The following is a 20053-nucleotide window of genomic DNA, read 5'->3' on the forward strand; positions in this document are numbered from 1 at the left end:
TAATTGCCATATTGTAAAAAACTGAGCACAGTGACCAACCAAAAATTTGTTTCAAAACTACAAGACATATATGAATTAGATGCTACTCAAAATTGACAATACTGGAAGGTTAACATATTTCATCAAATAAATGTTTTAATCTCTGAAATTTTGGGTGTAATAATTGCGAATTTGGTTAAAAAATAAATAATTCCATTTGGCCACATATTTTTTCATTTAGTCTTTACTCTTCGAAGTTTACTTCTTTATCATTTTAATGACAAGAATGAGGAAATTTACATAATCAAGCATGGTGACCTCCTCTTTTTTCTTTAATATTTGGTATTCTCATTTGCCAGAATTCGAAAATTTCCATGTGTTCTTCCATGTGTTATTCTCTGGCCTGATCTTGTGTGACAAGTATGTTTCACTGTCATTTGACCCAAACTCTTTCTTCAACTACCATGTACATCAGAGTCAGAGCTATCTCTGTCACTGTTCAGGTATGCAGTAATTCCTCCAGTGACACTGCAGTATCAGAGCATTACTAGTAATGATAGTGACACTACCTGTAGGCAGTAGCTGTATTAACTTTGATAATTTTGACAATATTTTTGTTCAGTTTTACAACTGCGTTCTTGTTCTTCTCCCTACAGCATGTTGAATTGTCTAGTATTCAGCTTGCTATCACAGCCTATGTATGTGTACCATGCATTTGTATCACTGACAACTGACTGTCAGTCTGGACTCCAATTAAATTACCACCTGATATTTATATATACAGGCTTTGTCGACAAACTAAATATTGTGTGTTTGAGCATGCTGTAGGGAGATAGCAAGAAACTGTAGTTGTTATATTGCATAGAAATATTGCAGAAATCATTTACAGTTGCATCTTCTGCCCTGTTACTAGGCTTAGTTTGTTTTTTTTATGACAAATCACACGTTTAGATTTTTTCAAGATAAAAGTTATGAAATGTGATAAAATGGTTCTAGATTCTGTTACATTATTACTAACATTACAACATTTGGATGACATCAAAAATGGTATTCATTTTTCATTAAATTAGCCCCTACCTACAAAAACTTTGACTTGGAAAATGTAAAACACAAAAGGGAACCAAAAATTTTCAAGTCCCCCCTCTACTACCCCCAAAATTTTCGAATCGCCCCTGAATTCCTCTAGGCACCCCCCCCCTTTTTTTGTGAACGCAGCCCAAGTGTGTGATTTCGATAATTCCTTAAACAACAGGGCAGGCAGGTCAAAAACTTAAACTCAGATTTCTGGTGAAGCTGTGGACAGAAAGCTTGCAATTTTACATATTTAAATAATAAACACCGCAGCAAGGGCAAGATCACTTGCTTTCGAAACTTTGCTCAGAATGCAGTCAAGTGTCAAACAAGACTCGCCACAGTGAAACGTTCTATTTGTTGCTCGATCGCAATGCTACATGAAGTTGAATTAACGTCTAAAAACGAAGACAGTGTTGTTCAAGCTTTTCTCATTTAATGTACTAAACATTGTCGTGTACTGATCAGGTCGAGCTTATTTCTTGTACCTTTTCAAAAGCCATTGCTTTATGGAAAATACCAAGCAAATGACGCGATGATGTGGTACGCGCAGAAAGGACGCGCGGTATTCCAGAACGTGGTAGCGGGCTATATCACAGCACGCGACAGGGCTATATCACCTAAGCCATGTTCTATCACTTTTGTTCTATATCACGTGAGTGAGGCTCAGGCAATCACAGTACCTGAATAATACGTGAGGTGTAATAATGCATACTGACACTCAGTGAACAGACATTATACCATAAGATTACACACCATTCAAGATGTACATGCAGTTGCTTGTTGATACCCTAGTTGAGGTGAGCCCCCAGGTGTCAGAGCCCTTTTACCATGTTGGTTTGATCCAAATTAAAGCACTCTTCATTCAGTCAAAGCTCAGTCGCATTTCCCTGCAATTACTAAATGATATAACTGTAACAATAGACTGCAAAAAGAAAACACATGACGTCATGTTCAGAAAAACAAGTGACCTTAGTGGCTGACAAAATACATGTAGCTGAGACTGCTGTAATATTTAAAATAATTCTTCAAGATCTTTAAAATGAGCCCTAATAAATTGTAGATCAGAAAAGAATTGCTGAAATTTGAGAGTCAGAATATCTGTCCCCGAGGTGCGTTTTACCTCAAGATAACTTAGATAATAGATGTGGGCTGGTTTGTCAATGAAGGGATACTAATGATCATGGGGCATATTGAAAATTAGCTGCAAATTTCTGAATATGCTGTAGTATTTTTTTGGATGGAAAAGAATCTAACTGACTATCATTTGCATACATAGGTGCCGGTTGTAACTGCCGGTGGCATACATTGTTGGTGGTGCACTTTGCCCAAGTGGTAACATTTAACCATCGCTAAACTGTCAAGAAAAATGTTTTGCTTGACCGAACCAGCAAATGTTGCCTCAAAAAGTATGCAAATTTTATCATTATTTCAACAAATCTGAATCAGTTACCCCAAGGAACCTGCATACAAAAGCAATTAGATGAGAAGATTCTGAGCATTAAGATGAAGATTTTGGAATTTTGACCAAAAACAACAAAATATAGTATTGCAGTTATCATTTTTTATAAACTGATACAGATCATCACTAATAAAACTGATATAGATCATCCAAAGCAATCTGACAAGCAGTTTCACTGGCAATTTTTTTATCGCTAAAAACCTGTGTGTTTATACTCTGAATTGGACATCTATCAAAATCTCCAAATCTAGCTTTTAGAAGTGGAAATTACCTCAGATTCCCATTTATATGGCAGAGACATACCACAATCGGGAACTACAGCTTGACCAAGGCTGGCAGCTGTCATGTTAAACACTTCTTCACACCATCATAATAATAGAGATGGGGTCTGATGGACATTTGCAAATACATAGGGGTTTACGATGCTTGCTGTGACTGACTGAAGAATTACGCCTTTGGTAATGTCTTAATCCAAACATTTCGTTAATTTACTGGGAACGTCATGCTGATTATTAGCCCTTAAATTTCATGAAATACTGAAATTGGGACTAGATATTGACTAAAACTGACTGCACCGACTTTTATGCACGAGAAAAAATCATCTGTTCAATGGAGACAATAGTCTCCCCTGAAGAATGAAGTGTCCTTTCTCGACAAATGGGGAAAGATTTAATTGTGAATGGTTTTACATCTCTTATGGTACATATCCTCAGTATTTATAGAAGATGACAAGAGTACATTAGTTGGTTCTACATAACTTTATTTGTAAAAGCCTGGATGATATATTCTGATACAGTCACATTAGCATAATAATTTACCTGTCACAGACAAAAGATACATCATGCGCAGTGCTGTTCTCTTGTACAGCTTCCATTGGCATCACATGGTGTCTCAAGTTACAAAACAACGGACATCAACCGTGATTGTACCGGTATACATACTACAAAAAAGTCTGAAAAACAAACCATCTATAGGCACATACAGAGAACCTTTACTGAATTCACTTTTCACTTTTTAAACTACCCCTAATGAACAAATGAAAACAGTACTGTTACGACTTTTACAATATGATAATAATATATATTGATGATATATTTACTACACATAAATATGCCACCTTCAGACTTTATATAATGCTGCATAAAAACATTGAAAAGTTTTGATATTGTTCACAATATACGCTGGCATGTCACAAAATAAATTGAAGTTGTCTTCCTGATTTGTATCAAGTTGGAATAAATGTTTTTGTTATCTTGAGTGAATTGCATTCTTTGTGGATAAATAAATCTTTGTTCTCCAAAGTCTTGACTGACACCAATCATCATCAATGATTGTCAGCATAAAGACTTGTATCTCTGACTTTTCAAATATCAATAATCAAAATCTTGCTTCATAAAATTGAACTTGTAACCTTTTATTGGGAGCTTATAACCATTTTCACTTTTCAGAAGCTAGATTACAAACGTGACTTTCTTAATTACTTGTGTAGTACACAGAAAAGTTCGATACCCCTGAATAATACAATTCACTGATGCTTGTCAGCTTGCAGAGTCCAGACAGATTATCGGCTCCTACCAAATGAGCTGTAAAATTCCCCTTGATGACTCATTGCACTTATTAAATATAATATTCTTTGAGTATTCCTTATATTTCCATTCACAAATGTTAACTCCTAGGTGTAGTTGTTGTATATCTGGCTTCTTGAAAGAGTTCCACAACTGTACAAAAATATACTTGATACAACAAATTTCTGTTTTTGTGTAGGAAATTTGTTAGTTGTCCCAGATGAATCCATCACCAGGATGGCTTCGGAGAGTCTCATCATGTTTCAGGATGCCATGGACAAAACAGTCACATCAAAGAGATGCATGCTGGGACAGAACAATCGGCTGAAGTTTGTGATGGATTTGAAGGCTACTTTTTTCGTCGTCATGACGGCAATCCAGAAATTCCATCATCATCATCATCACAGCATCTACACACTTTGCATTTACAGCACAAGATACAAGGTGCGGCGAGAAGTAGAAACGGAGAGGCTACCAATAACAAAACACCAAAACCAGCAAATATACCAACAACCTACAGCAGAAAAACAAAGCAGTAAGAAAGTTAATTAGTTTCAGACATCCTATTACACAATGAACCCAATGGGGAGAAAACATGGTTTTGAGTCTGTGACATGACTTTGGTATATCGCCCTCTAATACACCGTCAGATGCATGGTTACTAATCATTGACTTTACAATATCACAGAAACATAAACAACTATGGTTCCTTTGAAAAACATTTAGCAACTTTCACATTCTTAAAATCTTAAGCAGTTCAGCATGAAAGATACCCTTCTTCATCCCTGCACATGAAGACAGAAAATGTGACACAAATGATACCTTACATTGGCCCTGCACATTGAAGGAATACAGTGTATTGAAATAATGAACACACACCTTGTCATTTAATTCACCATTTAAACAATAATTTAAACTATTTTTAACATATTATGGTAATGTACACTATCAATCCATGTACCAGTTCCTTGTAACTGGTAAATATGAATATTCCACAAAAAATGAACTTCAGTATCAGGCGAGATAATCATTATGGTCAGCCATGCAGCTTGTACAGTGTGCCCTCTAAGGGGAGGTGAAAAAAATTTATTTTGAGTCAAATTGAAGAAAACTTGACTTGCTATGTGTCACAACATGCATGAAAATGGTTATAACTAAAAGTCAGCAGTAAGTATAGCGCCCTCTATGGTAGTGTGTCTTTCTCGATTCCAGGTTCTCTCATGTGAGTCAGTGAGAAGACAATGAAAACAACAACGGCTGCCTCCTTCCCCATCGATTGATCAGCAAGGCAAGTGTACTATCTGCACGTAGTATCACTGCAGAGACTTATAGAAATGACATATTCAGATATTTTTTCACCCAAAAACTACAGGGAAACATGTTATCTGTGTAAATTATGAATCTGCTGAGCATTTCTAGTCATTGGCAGGCTTCTTACAGCTGCGTCAGTGACGCGTCAGATTACTTGTAATTTCAATGCCTCACGGTTTTCCCTGCGTCATGATGTGTCAAATTGGCTTAGCAGGCACATTGAGCTTGTACCATATCTGAGAACACTTTTTTGTAACATGTACCATATCTGAGAACACGTTTTGTTACATACCTGTGTTCTATGCCAGATAACAGATGCTCTGGAGTGTCCCAATTTATCCCGACATGGACCTTTGTCATAGTGACGCAGCAAGAAGTCGTCCTGAAAATCATTACAGATGTCATCTTGATTACTCAAATGAACAATGACAATAAATTACCAGATAAACAGATTTTTTCCATGACAAATTATTTGCTACAGATCAAAATTCACAATTTTAAAAAATGAGTAATTACTACACAGACGGTCATACACATCTGAGTGAAGTCATCCTGCAAAAAAACAAATGGTAAATGGTACCAAGTTTGAAAGCTATCAAACTAGCAGAGAGAATTCAAAACATGTTGAAAATTACAAAGTTGACTCTTTTACTTTTTCCAATTTCCAAACGCACTGACAAAACAGTACCTACACACAGGATGTAATTCACACTTTGTACCACTTGTACTTGTGGTCAGTTTGAACAAAATGATTATGTGAAAGTATGCCTGTGAAATGGCTCCAGAAATAAAATGTTTTAAAACAAAACAGGTTTTGGATAGCCATTTGGGCTATATAGTAGCAAAAGAAATCAACATTTATATTGATGTTATTGTGCATAGTACTTGTGCCACATTTGAATGAAAGAAATTCAGTCACATCTATGTCAGGAGTATGCAACATGTGAATTCTTCTATCAATGGCAGCGATATGGCCATATTCGATTGTATCATAAAACAAATGAGGGAAACTACTCAAGGTAGATGTAGGCAAGCATGGTAGCCAATATACCAGCTGCATGACAGATTGATTCATTTATCAATAAAATAACTGAGAAACTGCAAATATCAGTATTACTATTTGTCACAGAAGGACGATTTTTTTTTAATATTGAATTTTTCTGATCTGTTTCAGGATGGACTTTCACTACGAAATCATTGGGCACAGTATTGAAAATCTATTTACTAGATACCTACATCAAGTGATGCCAGACAGTACCAACAAAAGACATGTTTACAACGTTTACACATCATCTGTGCACAGCCTTCATCTCGTTCAATGGGAACATGACACAATGGACATCTTTTAATGGGGGCATTTTCATCACTGCTGAAGGGTATTCTGGAAAAAAAAGACAAATCAAACATCAAGGATAGTAATTACTTAGAAAGCTTTCAAATCAATACTTGGAATGACATGAAACCATGGACAAAAAATGTGACTTTGTGACCACAACTCAATGAGAGTGGTATCAAAACATCTTGCCGGCACTAACTGCATCTATTTGGCCAGGAAATATAATTAAATTGTTACTCAGAATTGCAGCTTCTACCAGTTCAGCAAGTTTGGAATGTTTGTTTGAAATTGCAGCAAATATGTGCTTCTGTACTGCAACATGGGGGGGGGGGGGGGGGGGGGGGGGGGGGCATTTTTGTTGTGCTTAGTTTTACAGTTTTTGGTTTCTTCTGGGAACATGTGGAAATGTTTAGAATTTGATCTGTCAACACAGCCTGTATATGTAATTCCTCTATTATTGTAGACATTTTGTAAAATCCAGACTACAACTTCAAGTCATCACTAACAATGTCACGTGCATGAGATTTTGCTGGTTCATAAAAAAATTAAATAATTTTGCTAACCGCCACTGTAGCTTTGCAAAACAACTCTTATGAACAATATTTTTTTCTCTATCCTTTACCTAATTATACGATAACTTTCTAGTAAGATATAATAAAAAATTTTAAACAATAACATTCATGGCAATAATGAACAAAAAAAGCGACCTAGCGGCCGATATAGCTCCGCTGTGTTTATGTACAGAATAACTATTTTTGACACATGTTGATGAAGAAGGTGGAAATCTTTGATAACTCAATGCAGTGGCCAGAAAAAAGTGGCTAAAATAAGCTGCAAAAATACAAAATTGAAGATTTCATCATACTTTGAATATATCACATCCGATCATCCCTAAGAACATGTCAACCAAAGCTATCTGATGAGTAGTTTTTTGAGAATAAAATATTCTGACCAAAAATGGCAACAATTGCCCCCAAAAATAAAAATTGCAGATTTCATCATAATTTCAAAATATCACACTTAGTTATACCAAATTTCAAAGCTGTTAGACCAGTACTTTTTGAGAAACGCATTTTTTGACCAAAAATGGGAAAAATTGCCCCAAAAATTCAAAATTGCAGATGTCATCATTATTTCAATAAATATCATTTAGTTCATCTATGGAAACCTGTATACCAAATTTCAAAGCTATCAGATAAGTAGTTTTGGAAATACACATTTTTTGTACAAAAATGGCAAAAATTGCCAAAATAATACAAAATTACAGATTTCATCAGAAATTCAATATATATTACTAAGCTTATCTGTAGAAACCTGTATACCAAATTTCAAAGCTATCAGACCAGTACTTTTTGAGAAACACATTTTTTGACCAAAAATGGCAAAAATTGCCCCAAAATTACAAAATTGCAGATTTCATCATTATTTCCAAAAATATCATTTAGTTCATCTGTAGAAACCTCTATACCAAATTTCAAAGCTATCAGATGAGTAGTTTTGGAAATACACATTTTTTGACCAAAAATGGCAAAAATTGCCCCAAAAATACAAAATTACAGATTTCATCAGAAATTCAATATATATTACTTAGTTCATCTATAGAAACCTGTATACCAAATTTCAAAACTATCAGACCAGTACTTTTTGAGAAATACATTTTTTGACCAAAAATGGCAAAAATTGCCTTAAAAATGCAAATTTGCATATTTCTGCACAATTTGAACAAATCTGAAATAGATCATCCTAGGGACATATGTACCAAATATAAAAGCTATCTGACCAGTAGTTTTGAAGAAGAGATTTTTAAAGATTTTTTACCAAAAATGACAAAAATTGCCTTAAAAATACAAATATGCAAATTTCACCACCATTTGAACAAATCTGATTTAAGTCACCCTAAGCAAACTGCATATCAAATTTCAAAGCAATCGAACGAGCGGTTTCAGAGAAGAAGATTTTTTTACCAAAAACACCAAAAAATGCCCCAAAAATACAAATATGCAAATTTCACCATGATTTGAACAAACTGAAGTGAGGTCACCCCAAGTGAACTGCATATAAAATTTCAAAGCAATTGGACTTGTGGTTTCAGAGGAGAAGGCAATTGTTGACGGACGACGGACGACGGACGACGACGGATAATCAACCTATTTGATAAGCTCCGTGTCGCTGACAGCGGAGCTAACAAATTGAGAGGTCAACCTTTGAAATCTGATTCAAAGTCAACTAAGTTTTCATTTAACTCTCAAAGTCAGTCAAAGTCAGTAAAAATATGATATAGCCATAAAACTTTGTATAATTAAATGGCCAATAGCTGTAAGTTTGGAAATCTTTATTCACTATTGTTGTTCTGTATGTCAACTACAGTTTCTTGTTCTAGTCACAAAAGTGTATTGACACCTTTACTTTTTCAATTGCCAAGACAGCACCTATATACTTGTAGAATGCACTACTACCGGTATTGTTTACATTTAATTCCAATCCAGACAAGAATTCACTTGCTGACAAGAGCAATGCAGACTACACATGGTACATGCTGAGTTTACAAGCTGAAAATACTGTGTATTTCAACATGCTTTGAGGAGTTGAACAACAAGCTGTAATTGACATTTAAAGACAAAAATAGTGCGAGTCATTCAGACTTGAAGCTAATGGACCTATGTTGATGCCGTCTTGATGTAACTTACCCTATAGCATTTGTCCTTGTATGATATGATGTGCTGCCACCGGATGCCTCACTGTCTTTGCTAAACTCATCACATGTTTTGTTGCTATGCCATTTAGATTTACACAGAGAGCAGAAATGTAAACCACACTGCCAAGAAATACAAAGTAGGAAAAAATATGTTGAAAACTTTTGTTGTGCTGACTTATTTCAACACTGACATTTGAAAAATTTGAAATATTCTTCACATGACTACAAACATGCTTGAAATTTGTGGCAAAATGGAGATAAACAAGTAATGGGAAAGATCAAAGAATGGCTTTAGAATCAAATCACAGCACATCCTGTACTTCATCAAAAACTACAACAATCATCATGTGGTATAAAAATACTGGGCAACATATGATTCATCAATGCTGGATTTGTTTTGCTATCAGAGGAAACAAGGCTTACTGTTGGACAGTGAACTGGTTTCGCTTTGGCTGCATCTCCACTACATACATGGCATATTGTTTCACAGCCAGCTTCTGGACACCAAGTTCTGTTTGGATCTAAATCTACCTCTGAAAAAGACAAAAAAGTCCTGCATCACATGACCTGATACAACAATGGATGCTTAGTACTAACTACATGAATATTTCAAGATAATGCTTCAAATAAGCATTTTAAAACTACACATACAGTACACTTCAAAATCCAATAACACTACATTACAGCACATTTGTAACCACAATATTCCATAAGAATGCACATATGTCGCCATAATATCCAGTAACATTGTACGTACAATATTCTGTGATATTGCATCTCTGCACATATGTAATCCACAGCACTCAGTAACAATGCATTACAGCACACTTGTGTACCCACAATATACTATATAAACACAACATTCAGAAACTCAGCGTCCAGTCACTCTATATCCATAAATCAACATCCATAAAAGAATTGTTAATCAGAATGCACTATTCACCAATACCATGACAACACATCTCAATACCATTCAAGAGATCACAATGTTGCCTACACTTTTGTAGATGCCTTACCGAGTTCAAATTTGTACTTTATATACTTGTCATATGTACTTTTATCAACCAATCTTTTGATCTGCAACAAAAAATATGAATGTGAACTTCTTTCCAACATAAAAAGTACAATCGGGTCCTTCTTTAATCTGACTATTTTTAGCTCATTCGACTGAAACTCAGTTTTGTGTATTGAATATCTTCAAACAATTACACAAGTTGTATTAAATGATCAAAACATTTTCATTCTTATCTAAAAGACATGAATTGCGAAATTCAAGATGTATTTGATTTTTGAATAACAATAAGTCATACTGAAGTGAAACGCTGTTGCCATAAACTGTTACCTTACACAGAAACATGAATATATTTTCAGTATTGTATCACTATGCAAATTATGACAAAACACACTTCAAGTACCACATATCAAGCTATTAGACATTTGAAACCATGGTAACTGGCATGATTTAGCAGCCGTATTTCTACTTTTCCATTTTTTAACACATACCTCATTCATTCCTATTTTTCCTTCTTCCTTACACATGGCATCGGGACAAGTCACCACGGCGACAGACCCCTCCTTGATTAATATTGATAAGTACTGTTGTAAACACTGAAATGCAATCACATATACAAGTGACTTCCACATGTCTCTAAAGACATGATGATATGGTAAAACAAGATTAGATGATAATGATCTGATGTGATAATGCAACAAGAAATTAATGCAAAATGTGTCACTGTGAACAAAATGATAGTAAAGTGTCACTAATATGAAATGAGAGACAAATGATTTTGATTGGCATTGTTCCTAATAAACAAAGCACGTCACTTTTAATCAACCTATCAAATACCAGTATATACCGGTACAATACAGACCATAATTCAAATTGAAAATGGATGGACTGTGCATTTCAGCAAAGTCATTCAAAGTCAACATCAAAATCACAGTATCCGAAACATCACAATTACATAACTGGTTGAAACACACATTATCCGTTTCACATTAACATCTTAAAGGGTGAAAATCACCATGTTTAATGTGTCTACTGGCCAAACAAGTTGCAAAAAATCATGTTCATGGAAAGTCTACTGATATACATCATATGGGACATCTTATTCTTCACCGATATATAAAACCCAGTCTGAGAGTTGCAGATGAACCTAGAAGGAAGACTTAAACCCTTTCACGACCATGGTTTGAACCAATCCCATTGTTTTCTAAGGTAAAATTGGACCTCTAGACAGGGAAATGTGGTGAAAGGGTTAAAAAAAGGTGAGCGCAATGAAGAGGATATTGTAAGACAGGGAAGTATTCTGATTAGCCATGATTGGAGATGTTTTGTGAAACTGAACAATGAAACTGAAAACAGGTTTCAGAATGATATATAAATATCTGCATTCGTATCCTAAGTTGCAAATCTTTTTTCAATGTTGTGTATGTGCTTGAAATTGTCTCAACAGAGAAGGTAGGAGACGACTGACAGATAACAAAATGTTGATGTTGATGGGAAAAACTCTATGGGAAGAAAATTTCCCCATAATTATGTGTACTTTTGTGGCACATGTATATCAGTAACGGTAATATTTAATAAATCAGAGGAAGTAAAGAGGGCATTACTGAGTTTGTGCAAATCCTCCATTTACATACAGCTGTACCATAATTCCAAATGAGTCCTCTTTAAATTTGTGAATCACAGCATCCAACAAACAAAACAGCAAAGAGCAAAGGCTATGACACATGACCCTACATACGCCAGATGGTGTGATTCCATTTAGAAACATAGCTGTCAACACATAAATCTTTGTAAAATTTACACTGTCGACATCTGAGATTTCAATGCATTTCTCAAAAGAAATTCAAGATGCGTTATCAAATCACACTTCCATAGCTGAACGTTCTAAAATTATCCATTGATGCTTAAATTCACCAGTTCTTTTCCTAACTATTATGTAGTATTTTGTTCAATCACATAGCCCAACAGTGTTTCTGATAAAAAGCGTCACCATGTTTGATTTCAAAGCATCAAATACTTTGCGAGAAAAATGCTGACTTGGCATCATTACTTGAGAATTTTTGAGAGCAAAATAATTTTCCGTCCTCATTATGCAAGGCTCCATTATTAATAACTTTAGACATATTTTCCAGTATTCCTTGCACTTGTCATAAACTTATGACAAGATGCCCAGTGTTTTGCTTGTCAACATAACCTGAATGTGTGTAATGGTGTAATGTAATTGTTGATATTGAATTCTTGTCTGGACTACAATTCATTTCAACAATAATCTTTCATATTTTTCTCAGTATTTGTGAGTTGGCAAGGCTGAAATGTTGTATTTTAACACATATGGATGACAAATAGAAACATAAAATTGTTTTATAGCACAAAACTAATGCAAATATCGTTAAAATTACAACCATGGTCCTTTTCATGACTTACTTTTGTCTTTAGCATTTGAAAATCACTTATGTTTTACAAATCAGTGTTGAAGGAAAGGACAGTGCAATTACTGTTTTTATCAGCTCCTTAATTCTTTGGAGGTTGAAATTTGTCAATGAGGTCCTTCATTCTGTGAAAGCTGATGTCAGTGAGAAGTACATATTGCATTAAACCAAGTCGTAATGAGAGCTGTCTTTGTGTATAGCCGTGATGAAAGCTGCAACTGCTACTTTTTCTCTTTCTACTCAAACTAGTGTTGTGTGTACTAAAGATATACAAGGAAAATGAAATTACAATGTCAGACGGTCTGCCTTATCTCTTATCTAGTCAAGTTCATCTGTCAAAATCAAATAAAGTTTTACTATAGGCATAGCAATTAATATGTTTCCTGGTGGTATATCTTAACAAAGGCTCCTTAAAATAATATGTGTGTCTAAACTCTTACAAATGAGATGTAAGTATGGCTGATGAAAATTAATTGGGATTAGTTGCTCACTGATTTGTTGGCACTGTATTCTAGAGATTGTTCGGCTCACCTATATGGGAACTATTGCACCACTGCAGTTATTAACACATTTATCAAAGAAGCAGCCAAATGACACTTGAAGCACTGAACTACTGGTACAAAGCTTGAAGAGTCCAAGGCTTAAGATTGAATTCACCTTTGAGACAGACATTTGGATGCTCACATTTTTTACAAATTACATACTTTTCTGATCTACCACTTGTTTGGGTTCATTTTGAAGATCATGGAGTAATTAAGTTTTCACGTCTGAATTTCTTGAAATTAAAAATTTATTTTTTCTCATAGAGTTAGCACAGGGATGGCGGCCATTTTGAATTTGAAATATCAGTAAATGTTTGGCAATTTATTTCTCTCTAGTACAAAACTTTGCACAGTGATCCTAGATTTCTATTCTTGATTTTGAAATAGAATGGTTGAAAGATTCCCCTTGGAAAGTTTGAGCAAAGGTTTCAATCTTTCACTTTCAAGGCGCAACATACGCTTGAAAGAAAAGCTAATATAAACATGAACAAAATTACTAGCAAATGACTGGAGTACTCACTGTATAGCAATATATGCATGAACACTGTTCCATAGGATGCATATCTTGCAATGGATGTTCCATGAGGCATAATTTACATGATATTAATGGATCCACTGCCAAATCTGTGCAGCCAATACTAGCTGTAGATGTGGATTTTGCCATAGTAACCTACGTTTACAAGATGACCTGTCAATAGAAAAGAAAGAATTGATTATGCCACCAAAGATGATTATTTAAATTGTCACCAAAGCATTGATATTACCATTGTGATTCTGAAATTGCAATTTGAGTTACTAGTACAAGTAATCATGGCACCGTTATATTGACTGCCTTAAAAAGAACCCATACAACTTGATAATTACTCTGAAGTTCACTGTCTTGTTCAGATTTTTTTAATGATTCATAATTTTGTGTTCATCATTTTCAGATCACATGACACATTTAAGGTAGAATGCGCCTTGGGATAGATTTTTGGGCTCTCAAATTTTTTAAATTCTTTTCTGATCTACTACTTTTTGGGGCTCATTTTAAAGCTATTGCAATAAGAACAATTTTCAACAGCTTGGTTTTTCGAACTTTGAAAATTTTATTTTTTTTCACAATAAATGGGGCCATTTTGAATTTCAAATGTCAGTAAATGTCAGGTAATGTGTTCCTCTAGTACCAAACTTGCACAGTGATCTAATTTTTATTCTTGATTTGGTAAGAGTATGGTTGAAAGCTTCACTGAGGAAAGTTTGAACAAAAGTTCAAGTCTTTCATATTTGAGGCGCACACTACCTTAAGTCAGACAACGGAGGAAAAAACAACAAAATACATCAATTTGTCATGAGAAACTCTGCTGAAAAAACTCTATGGGAAGAAAATTTCCCATAATGATGTGTACCTTTGTGGCACATATCATATCTTGACTTGTTGTGAAATACATATGCTTTTGGCTCCATATCATTTTTTACTGACTTGGACAAATGGGTAAATGATCTGTTTGCAGGTAATTAAAACTGCTTGTTATGTCAGTAATTTTTACAGTTGTTGCCCACCTTTTTGGGTATAATTTTGAAAATAAACATATTAGACATTCAAGAAATTGTGATTGGGTATAAAATACCATTCAGAACAGTGAACTTTGTGAGTCACAACAAAAGGAAGTGTCCACGATCCATATTGAAAATGATTCCTTCAATACTTGTACATAATTTAAATTTTTACAGTTCCCGGTATGAACAAATGCAGTGATTATAGTCAGACAGGCATGTCAAAAAGGTCTTCCCTGCATTTGCAAAATGCATCATGTGCATCCATTAATTGCTGCCAAGTTCATACATCACCATCAGGTCAAGTTGTCAAAGACTTGAACATTTACACAGATACCATAAACATGATTTTTACTGACTCAGCCTGCAACAATACTCCAGGTGGTATGCAAAGTAGGTAAATAGCTATAGATTTTGGCTCGATACCACTCTTTTCAGACTTGGCAAACGGAGAAGTGACAGGTCTGGCAGAATAACACATTTAACAACATTATTTCTGCGATTTGCTATCCTTGTTCATTGTCTTCATTTATGATATTGAGAGGATGATTTTTCTTTAACCCTTTTCCTGCCAAGTCGGTGAAAATCCGCTTGAAATTCGGTGTCGCCAGAATCTAAGCACTGGTGACCGTTATTCTCCAACCCGGTGGAAATCGGGCCCTTTTTGGGTACCCCCTTCCTGCCAAGTCGACGGCACTACGTTTTGCTATCCCCTGTGCGTTTAGGGGTCATCGGAGGAGAGGTTTTCTGACAAGGAACGCCTTTTCCCCTCGAAATGGGTTCGCAGGGAGTCGATAGACAGGGAAAGGTGCAGAAACCTGTCCGCCAGTCCCCCACACCCGAGGGGGGCTGGTTTTTTTTTACCGCTTTTTAGCGGACTTGGCAGGATAGCATGGTGACGTTTTCTGGCGGAGTTGGACGTACTTGGCTGCCTGGCACTATAGAGATTGCTGCCGAACTTGACCAACTCGGCAATGCTAATCTAGAAGGCTACCTCTTGCAAACGATTTGGCAGATATACCGATGGTGCGAGACGAAAGTCACTTATTCAGTTGTGCGTGACTGAAAATGAGAACGTATTTTTGACGGGACGGCTCGACTTGTTCCTCCGATGGAACGGATATGAACGACTCGGAAATACCATTACAAATGGTGTCCGACGTACTAAGCTGGGCTTCAGCTCTGCAAGTTCAAGCCAGGCAACGTCCTTCACCGCCTTGGCCATGCCATTCAATGGACGTAGCTTTGGATTTTTTATTTATTCCATCGTCCGAAGTATTGGCTCTGGTTTGCAGGCAAACGTATCCTCTTGCCGACGCATTGGTAACTACGTACGCTGTTTGCGTACAGAGAATTCAAAAGGGACATGAGGTCAATATGCTACATGTACGGGGATACCGCCTGCATTTAGCAGGGACTGCTTTTGTTATGCAAACCAGCTAGCAGTACAATATGGCTGCCAGCATGTGGACACGTCGATGGCTAGAACAATGGAAGCATATTGCGTTGCACCCGTGCATCGCAAAAGTGAACTGAAGACTTGGGGGTAGTGACTGGTTATCACTGGTTAGCTGCAGCCCAAGCCATGTCGGTACAAACCCGTACCTGACTGAGGACCACTCGATTAAGTCAGTAATGAACGGTAACACTCGTAAGCCAACTCCCAACTGAGCTGGCAAAACTACGTAAAGCTGTGCTTCAATGGCTCAGCCATGTCGTTAATACAACGGCAAAAACGTAGTTTTTGTGCTACACTGCCAAGTCGTTGGAGGTACGTATTCAATTGACCCTACCCTGGGGAAACAGGACAGGTTTGACGGTGCTGCTGCACCCCTAGCACGACCCTCAGGGTCTCTGACTAACAGACGAGTGAGGTGATGTTTGTGCCTAGCGGACGTAGTAATACTGAAGGAGTTTATTTCCGAAAAAATAAACATGAAACGGCAATAAAATGACGCACTCCCGGGGCAAACAAAGCCGGTGACCTCAATTTTTTCTGCAGCAACCCTTGAGCTCCTTCCCCTGTCTACGGGCATGTAGAAATTATCGAAGTCTAACACGTATAAGTACGGCTAAAACTACCCTGAAAATGGGCGATTTCTGCCAAAATGCCTGGCAGGATAACATGCAGGAGAGCCAATCTTTTGCAGGCACATATTATGGGGCGGTTTTCTACTGACTTGGGAGAATAACGGACAAGGGCGCTCGGCAGGAAAAGGGTTAAGGTAGTATGCACCTCGAAACTGAAAGACTTAAACTTTTGCTCTAACTTTCCTCAAGGAATCTTTCAATCATTCTCTTTCAAAATCAAGAATAAAAATAGGGGGTCACCTGCAAATTTTTGTACTGGAGAAACAAATTACCCAAGATTTACCGATATTTAAAATTCAAAATGGCCGCCATCCCTGTGTTAACTCTATGGAGAAAAATAAAAATTTTCGAATTTGAAAATCTAAGCCGGTGAAAAGTTTTCTTTCACCAAGAGCTTTAAAATGAACCACCACATGTGGTATATCAGAAGAGAATTGTAAAAATTTGAGAGTCTGAATGTCTGTCCCGAGGTGCGTTCTACCGTAAGGGCCATAGTTCAATTTTTCCATAATATTAAAACTGTCATTCAATCTTTTCATTCATATATTATCTGTTGATATATATGAGTGAGGATGGTACGCACAATGTTCCATAGATTCCTTGGAAGTTTTAAACTATTTGAAAGATAATAGCATGCTTCATTACATCCAACTGGGTATAATTATGTTATCTCAAATTATACTATTGAATTGGTGATCAACAGTCTAAACAGGAAGACAGAGATTATGACTATCATTTAGATTTTGAAGTTTTTCCAGTGTATTTGTCTATACCACTACTTTTTTTGTATGGAGCATTGCTCTAATATTATATGGAGTAATATCAAATTTTGAACCAATGGGTAAATGTCACATCTTGGTATGCTCAATATTAGAAACCACTAATGCCTCCTGTCCACCATTATATTTTAGCATTTCCATTATTTCACATATATAAAAGGTAACATCTCAGACATTATTATTTTAACCCTATCAACACCACTCTTCACCCCAAACTCTATATGTTATCAATGTTGTTTGTAGACCAACTAACTGGGGAATCTATTGGGAACACTGGCAATCTTTGGAGGGTTTTCGCAGCATTGTTATACTGCTGCCTTGCTTCTCCAACGAGGGCTTCCTACATTTTAATCAAAGTTGACAAGGCAATTTTTTCACCGATATTAATGTAAGCCATACGTTTCCTAATTTCTGAATTTTTACTAGTAAACACTGCAAGAAATGGGTTTTGAAGAAGAGGTTTTAAGCTGATGAGCGGCTCTTGGAATGCCATAATAATGATAACAAATACATAGAGACCCCACTACTGTTCTGTTCATAACACTCGGTCATGTACAATACTGCAATAACATTTACTTGGCTTCGCTTGCGTCAATCGGTGCCGTTTGAATGAACCTTGAGATACGGCCATTGCGTTGCAACTAAAATAAAATGTCATTTTGAAAAATCATAGGTCAATCCATGACACAGATGAAAAGGGCAGGTGCTTTACAGCAACGTAACAATCGTAACGTACCCAGGCTAGCCGTGTTCTTATTCTTACCACAGACGTACGTTATCATGTCTCAATGTCGTCTATGTTCTGACACACCGCCGATTACCGTAGGATATATCCATGAATCTGGCTATGGCTTCGTTCATATTTTACAAATCGAGAGAGCAGAAGAGACCGTGAAGTTGATACTTTAAACAGCAGTGTCACATATCAATCAAGGACGCATGCTTCTGCCTCCATGGAAATTATTTGTATCGGCGAAGTTAACCGAATCGCCACCATTATTACACACAGTCGAGGATCATTACAAATCACGTACGTATGTAAGCGTACGTCGACAAAGACGATGATTATAAAACCGATGTGATGATTTCACCTACCTTCTTGGTTGGGAGTTGGACGGCTTTACTTGATATACCACGACACAAATTATTGCACGACTACTTCATATTAAAAAGTCATCTCTCGTTTAAATTTTTCTCCGTTTTCATGGCCATTTCTGACAGAAACGTTGTGTCACAGCTTCTTTTCCAACACCGACGGTCTTCGCCAATATACAGTTTCCGTTCTCATTATATCTCGCCTTCTGATCTCGTACATTGCGAGACTTGTTGAGCAAATCTCCGCAATGAATCATGCGCTGGAGAACAAGTATTATTATTGCACGTACCATCATCTCAGTCCCTGCATGTATAGGGACTGCGTTTACATGTAACAGCATTTGTTCTTCGTGGTATCAGGTTAAAATCATGTCTGTAGTGTTGGTAAAATATTCCAAAACTTACCTTACGTCGCGTGGAGGATGGGGATGGGCAATTTGATTTTTTTTTTGGGGGGGGGGATTTTGCTGGATTTTGGCAGATGCAGAGTGAGAATTACCCTTTCGTCCACTCGACTTGGAATTAGTTTTTCTGGTAACCTTCTCCACTCTCTCTATCAGAAGAATCTTTGTGTATGTGCACTTCACTTCTAAAATGTTTGAAATGTTTTTTCTTCACATGGCATGGTACATCTAAGGCTAATTGGGACAGAAATGTTAAGCTGCACAAATTTGACATCTTGAAGGCATTCACTTCACTGCTGCAAGAGTGGGAGGAAGGAGAGCAGGAGATACATGTACTGACGGAGGATACAGGTTTTTGCAAAGAAGTGTGGACTCAGTAGCCGGGAAAGATGCTATAACTGTAAGGCGATTGAGTTTGTTCATGTTGGTTACTTTATACGTCGATGTACACATTGAAGTTATGACTGCAATAAAAGAAACTAGTAGTAAAGACACTACAGATGAACAGACTACTTGACGTTGCATAGACTGCTGTGGGGATTCAAGAATGGGTATTCCCCCCCCCCCCCCCCCCCCCCCCAGTGGGACAAAAATGTTTTCTAAAATATTACATTGAATGTGGAGTCATCCATTGGCCATTTTGGAGTGTTTTAAACATTCAGTATTCATAATCAAAATAAAATCTGATACAAAATGATTCCAAGCATTAGCTCGTCAACAGAGACTATTGAACATCTCAATTGGAA

At 36.5% G+C, this 20053-nt stretch overlaps 1 protein-coding gene across 1 annotated transcript; it reads right to left on the reverse strand.

Moving 5' to 3' along the window:
• Positions 1 to 4255: 4255 nt before the first annotated feature.
• LOC139133803 (probable E3 ubiquitin-protein ligase RNF144A-A) lies at positions 4256 to 19094 on the reverse strand. Its single transcript, XM_070700571.1, has 9 exons — positions 18904 to 19094; positions 13923 to 14090; positions 10923 to 11027; positions 10436 to 10496; positions 9843 to 9952; positions 9412 to 9539; positions 6625 to 6769; positions 5681 to 5770; positions 4256 to 4591 (listed from the first exon to the last, which is right to left on the reverse strand). The coding sequence occupies exons 2-9, from the start codon at positions 14064 to 14066 to the stop codon at positions 4442 to 4444; spliced, it is 933 nt and encodes a 310-aa protein (XP_070556672.1). The 5' UTR covers positions 14067 to 14090; positions 18904 to 19094; the 3' UTR covers positions 4256 to 4441.
• Positions 19095 to 20053: the final 959 nt, after the last annotated feature.

The sequence above is a fragment of the Ptychodera flava genome, chromosome 5 (assembly GCF_041260155.1).
Source record: "Ptychodera flava strain L36383 chromosome 5, AS_Pfla_20210202, whole genome shotgun sequence".
Lineage (NCBI taxonomy): Eukaryota > Metazoa > Hemichordata > Enteropneusta > Ptychoderidae > Ptychodera > Ptychodera flava.

Bases quoted from the DNA above. Each gene is read 5' to 3' on its own strand.
- LOC139133803 (XM_070700571.1), bottom strand. From the start codon at position 14,066: ATGGCAAAATCCACATCTACAGCTAGTATTGGCTGCACAGATTTGGCA. The intron at 9,540-9,842 runs GTAAGCCTTGTT...ATTTCTTGGCAG, and splicing joins AACCAGTTCACTGTCCAACA to TGTGGTTTACATTTCTGCTC. The intron at 6,770-9,411 runs GTAAGTTACATC...TTTTTTTTCCAG, and splicing joins ACAAGGACAAATGCTATAGG to AATACCCTTCAGCAGTGATG.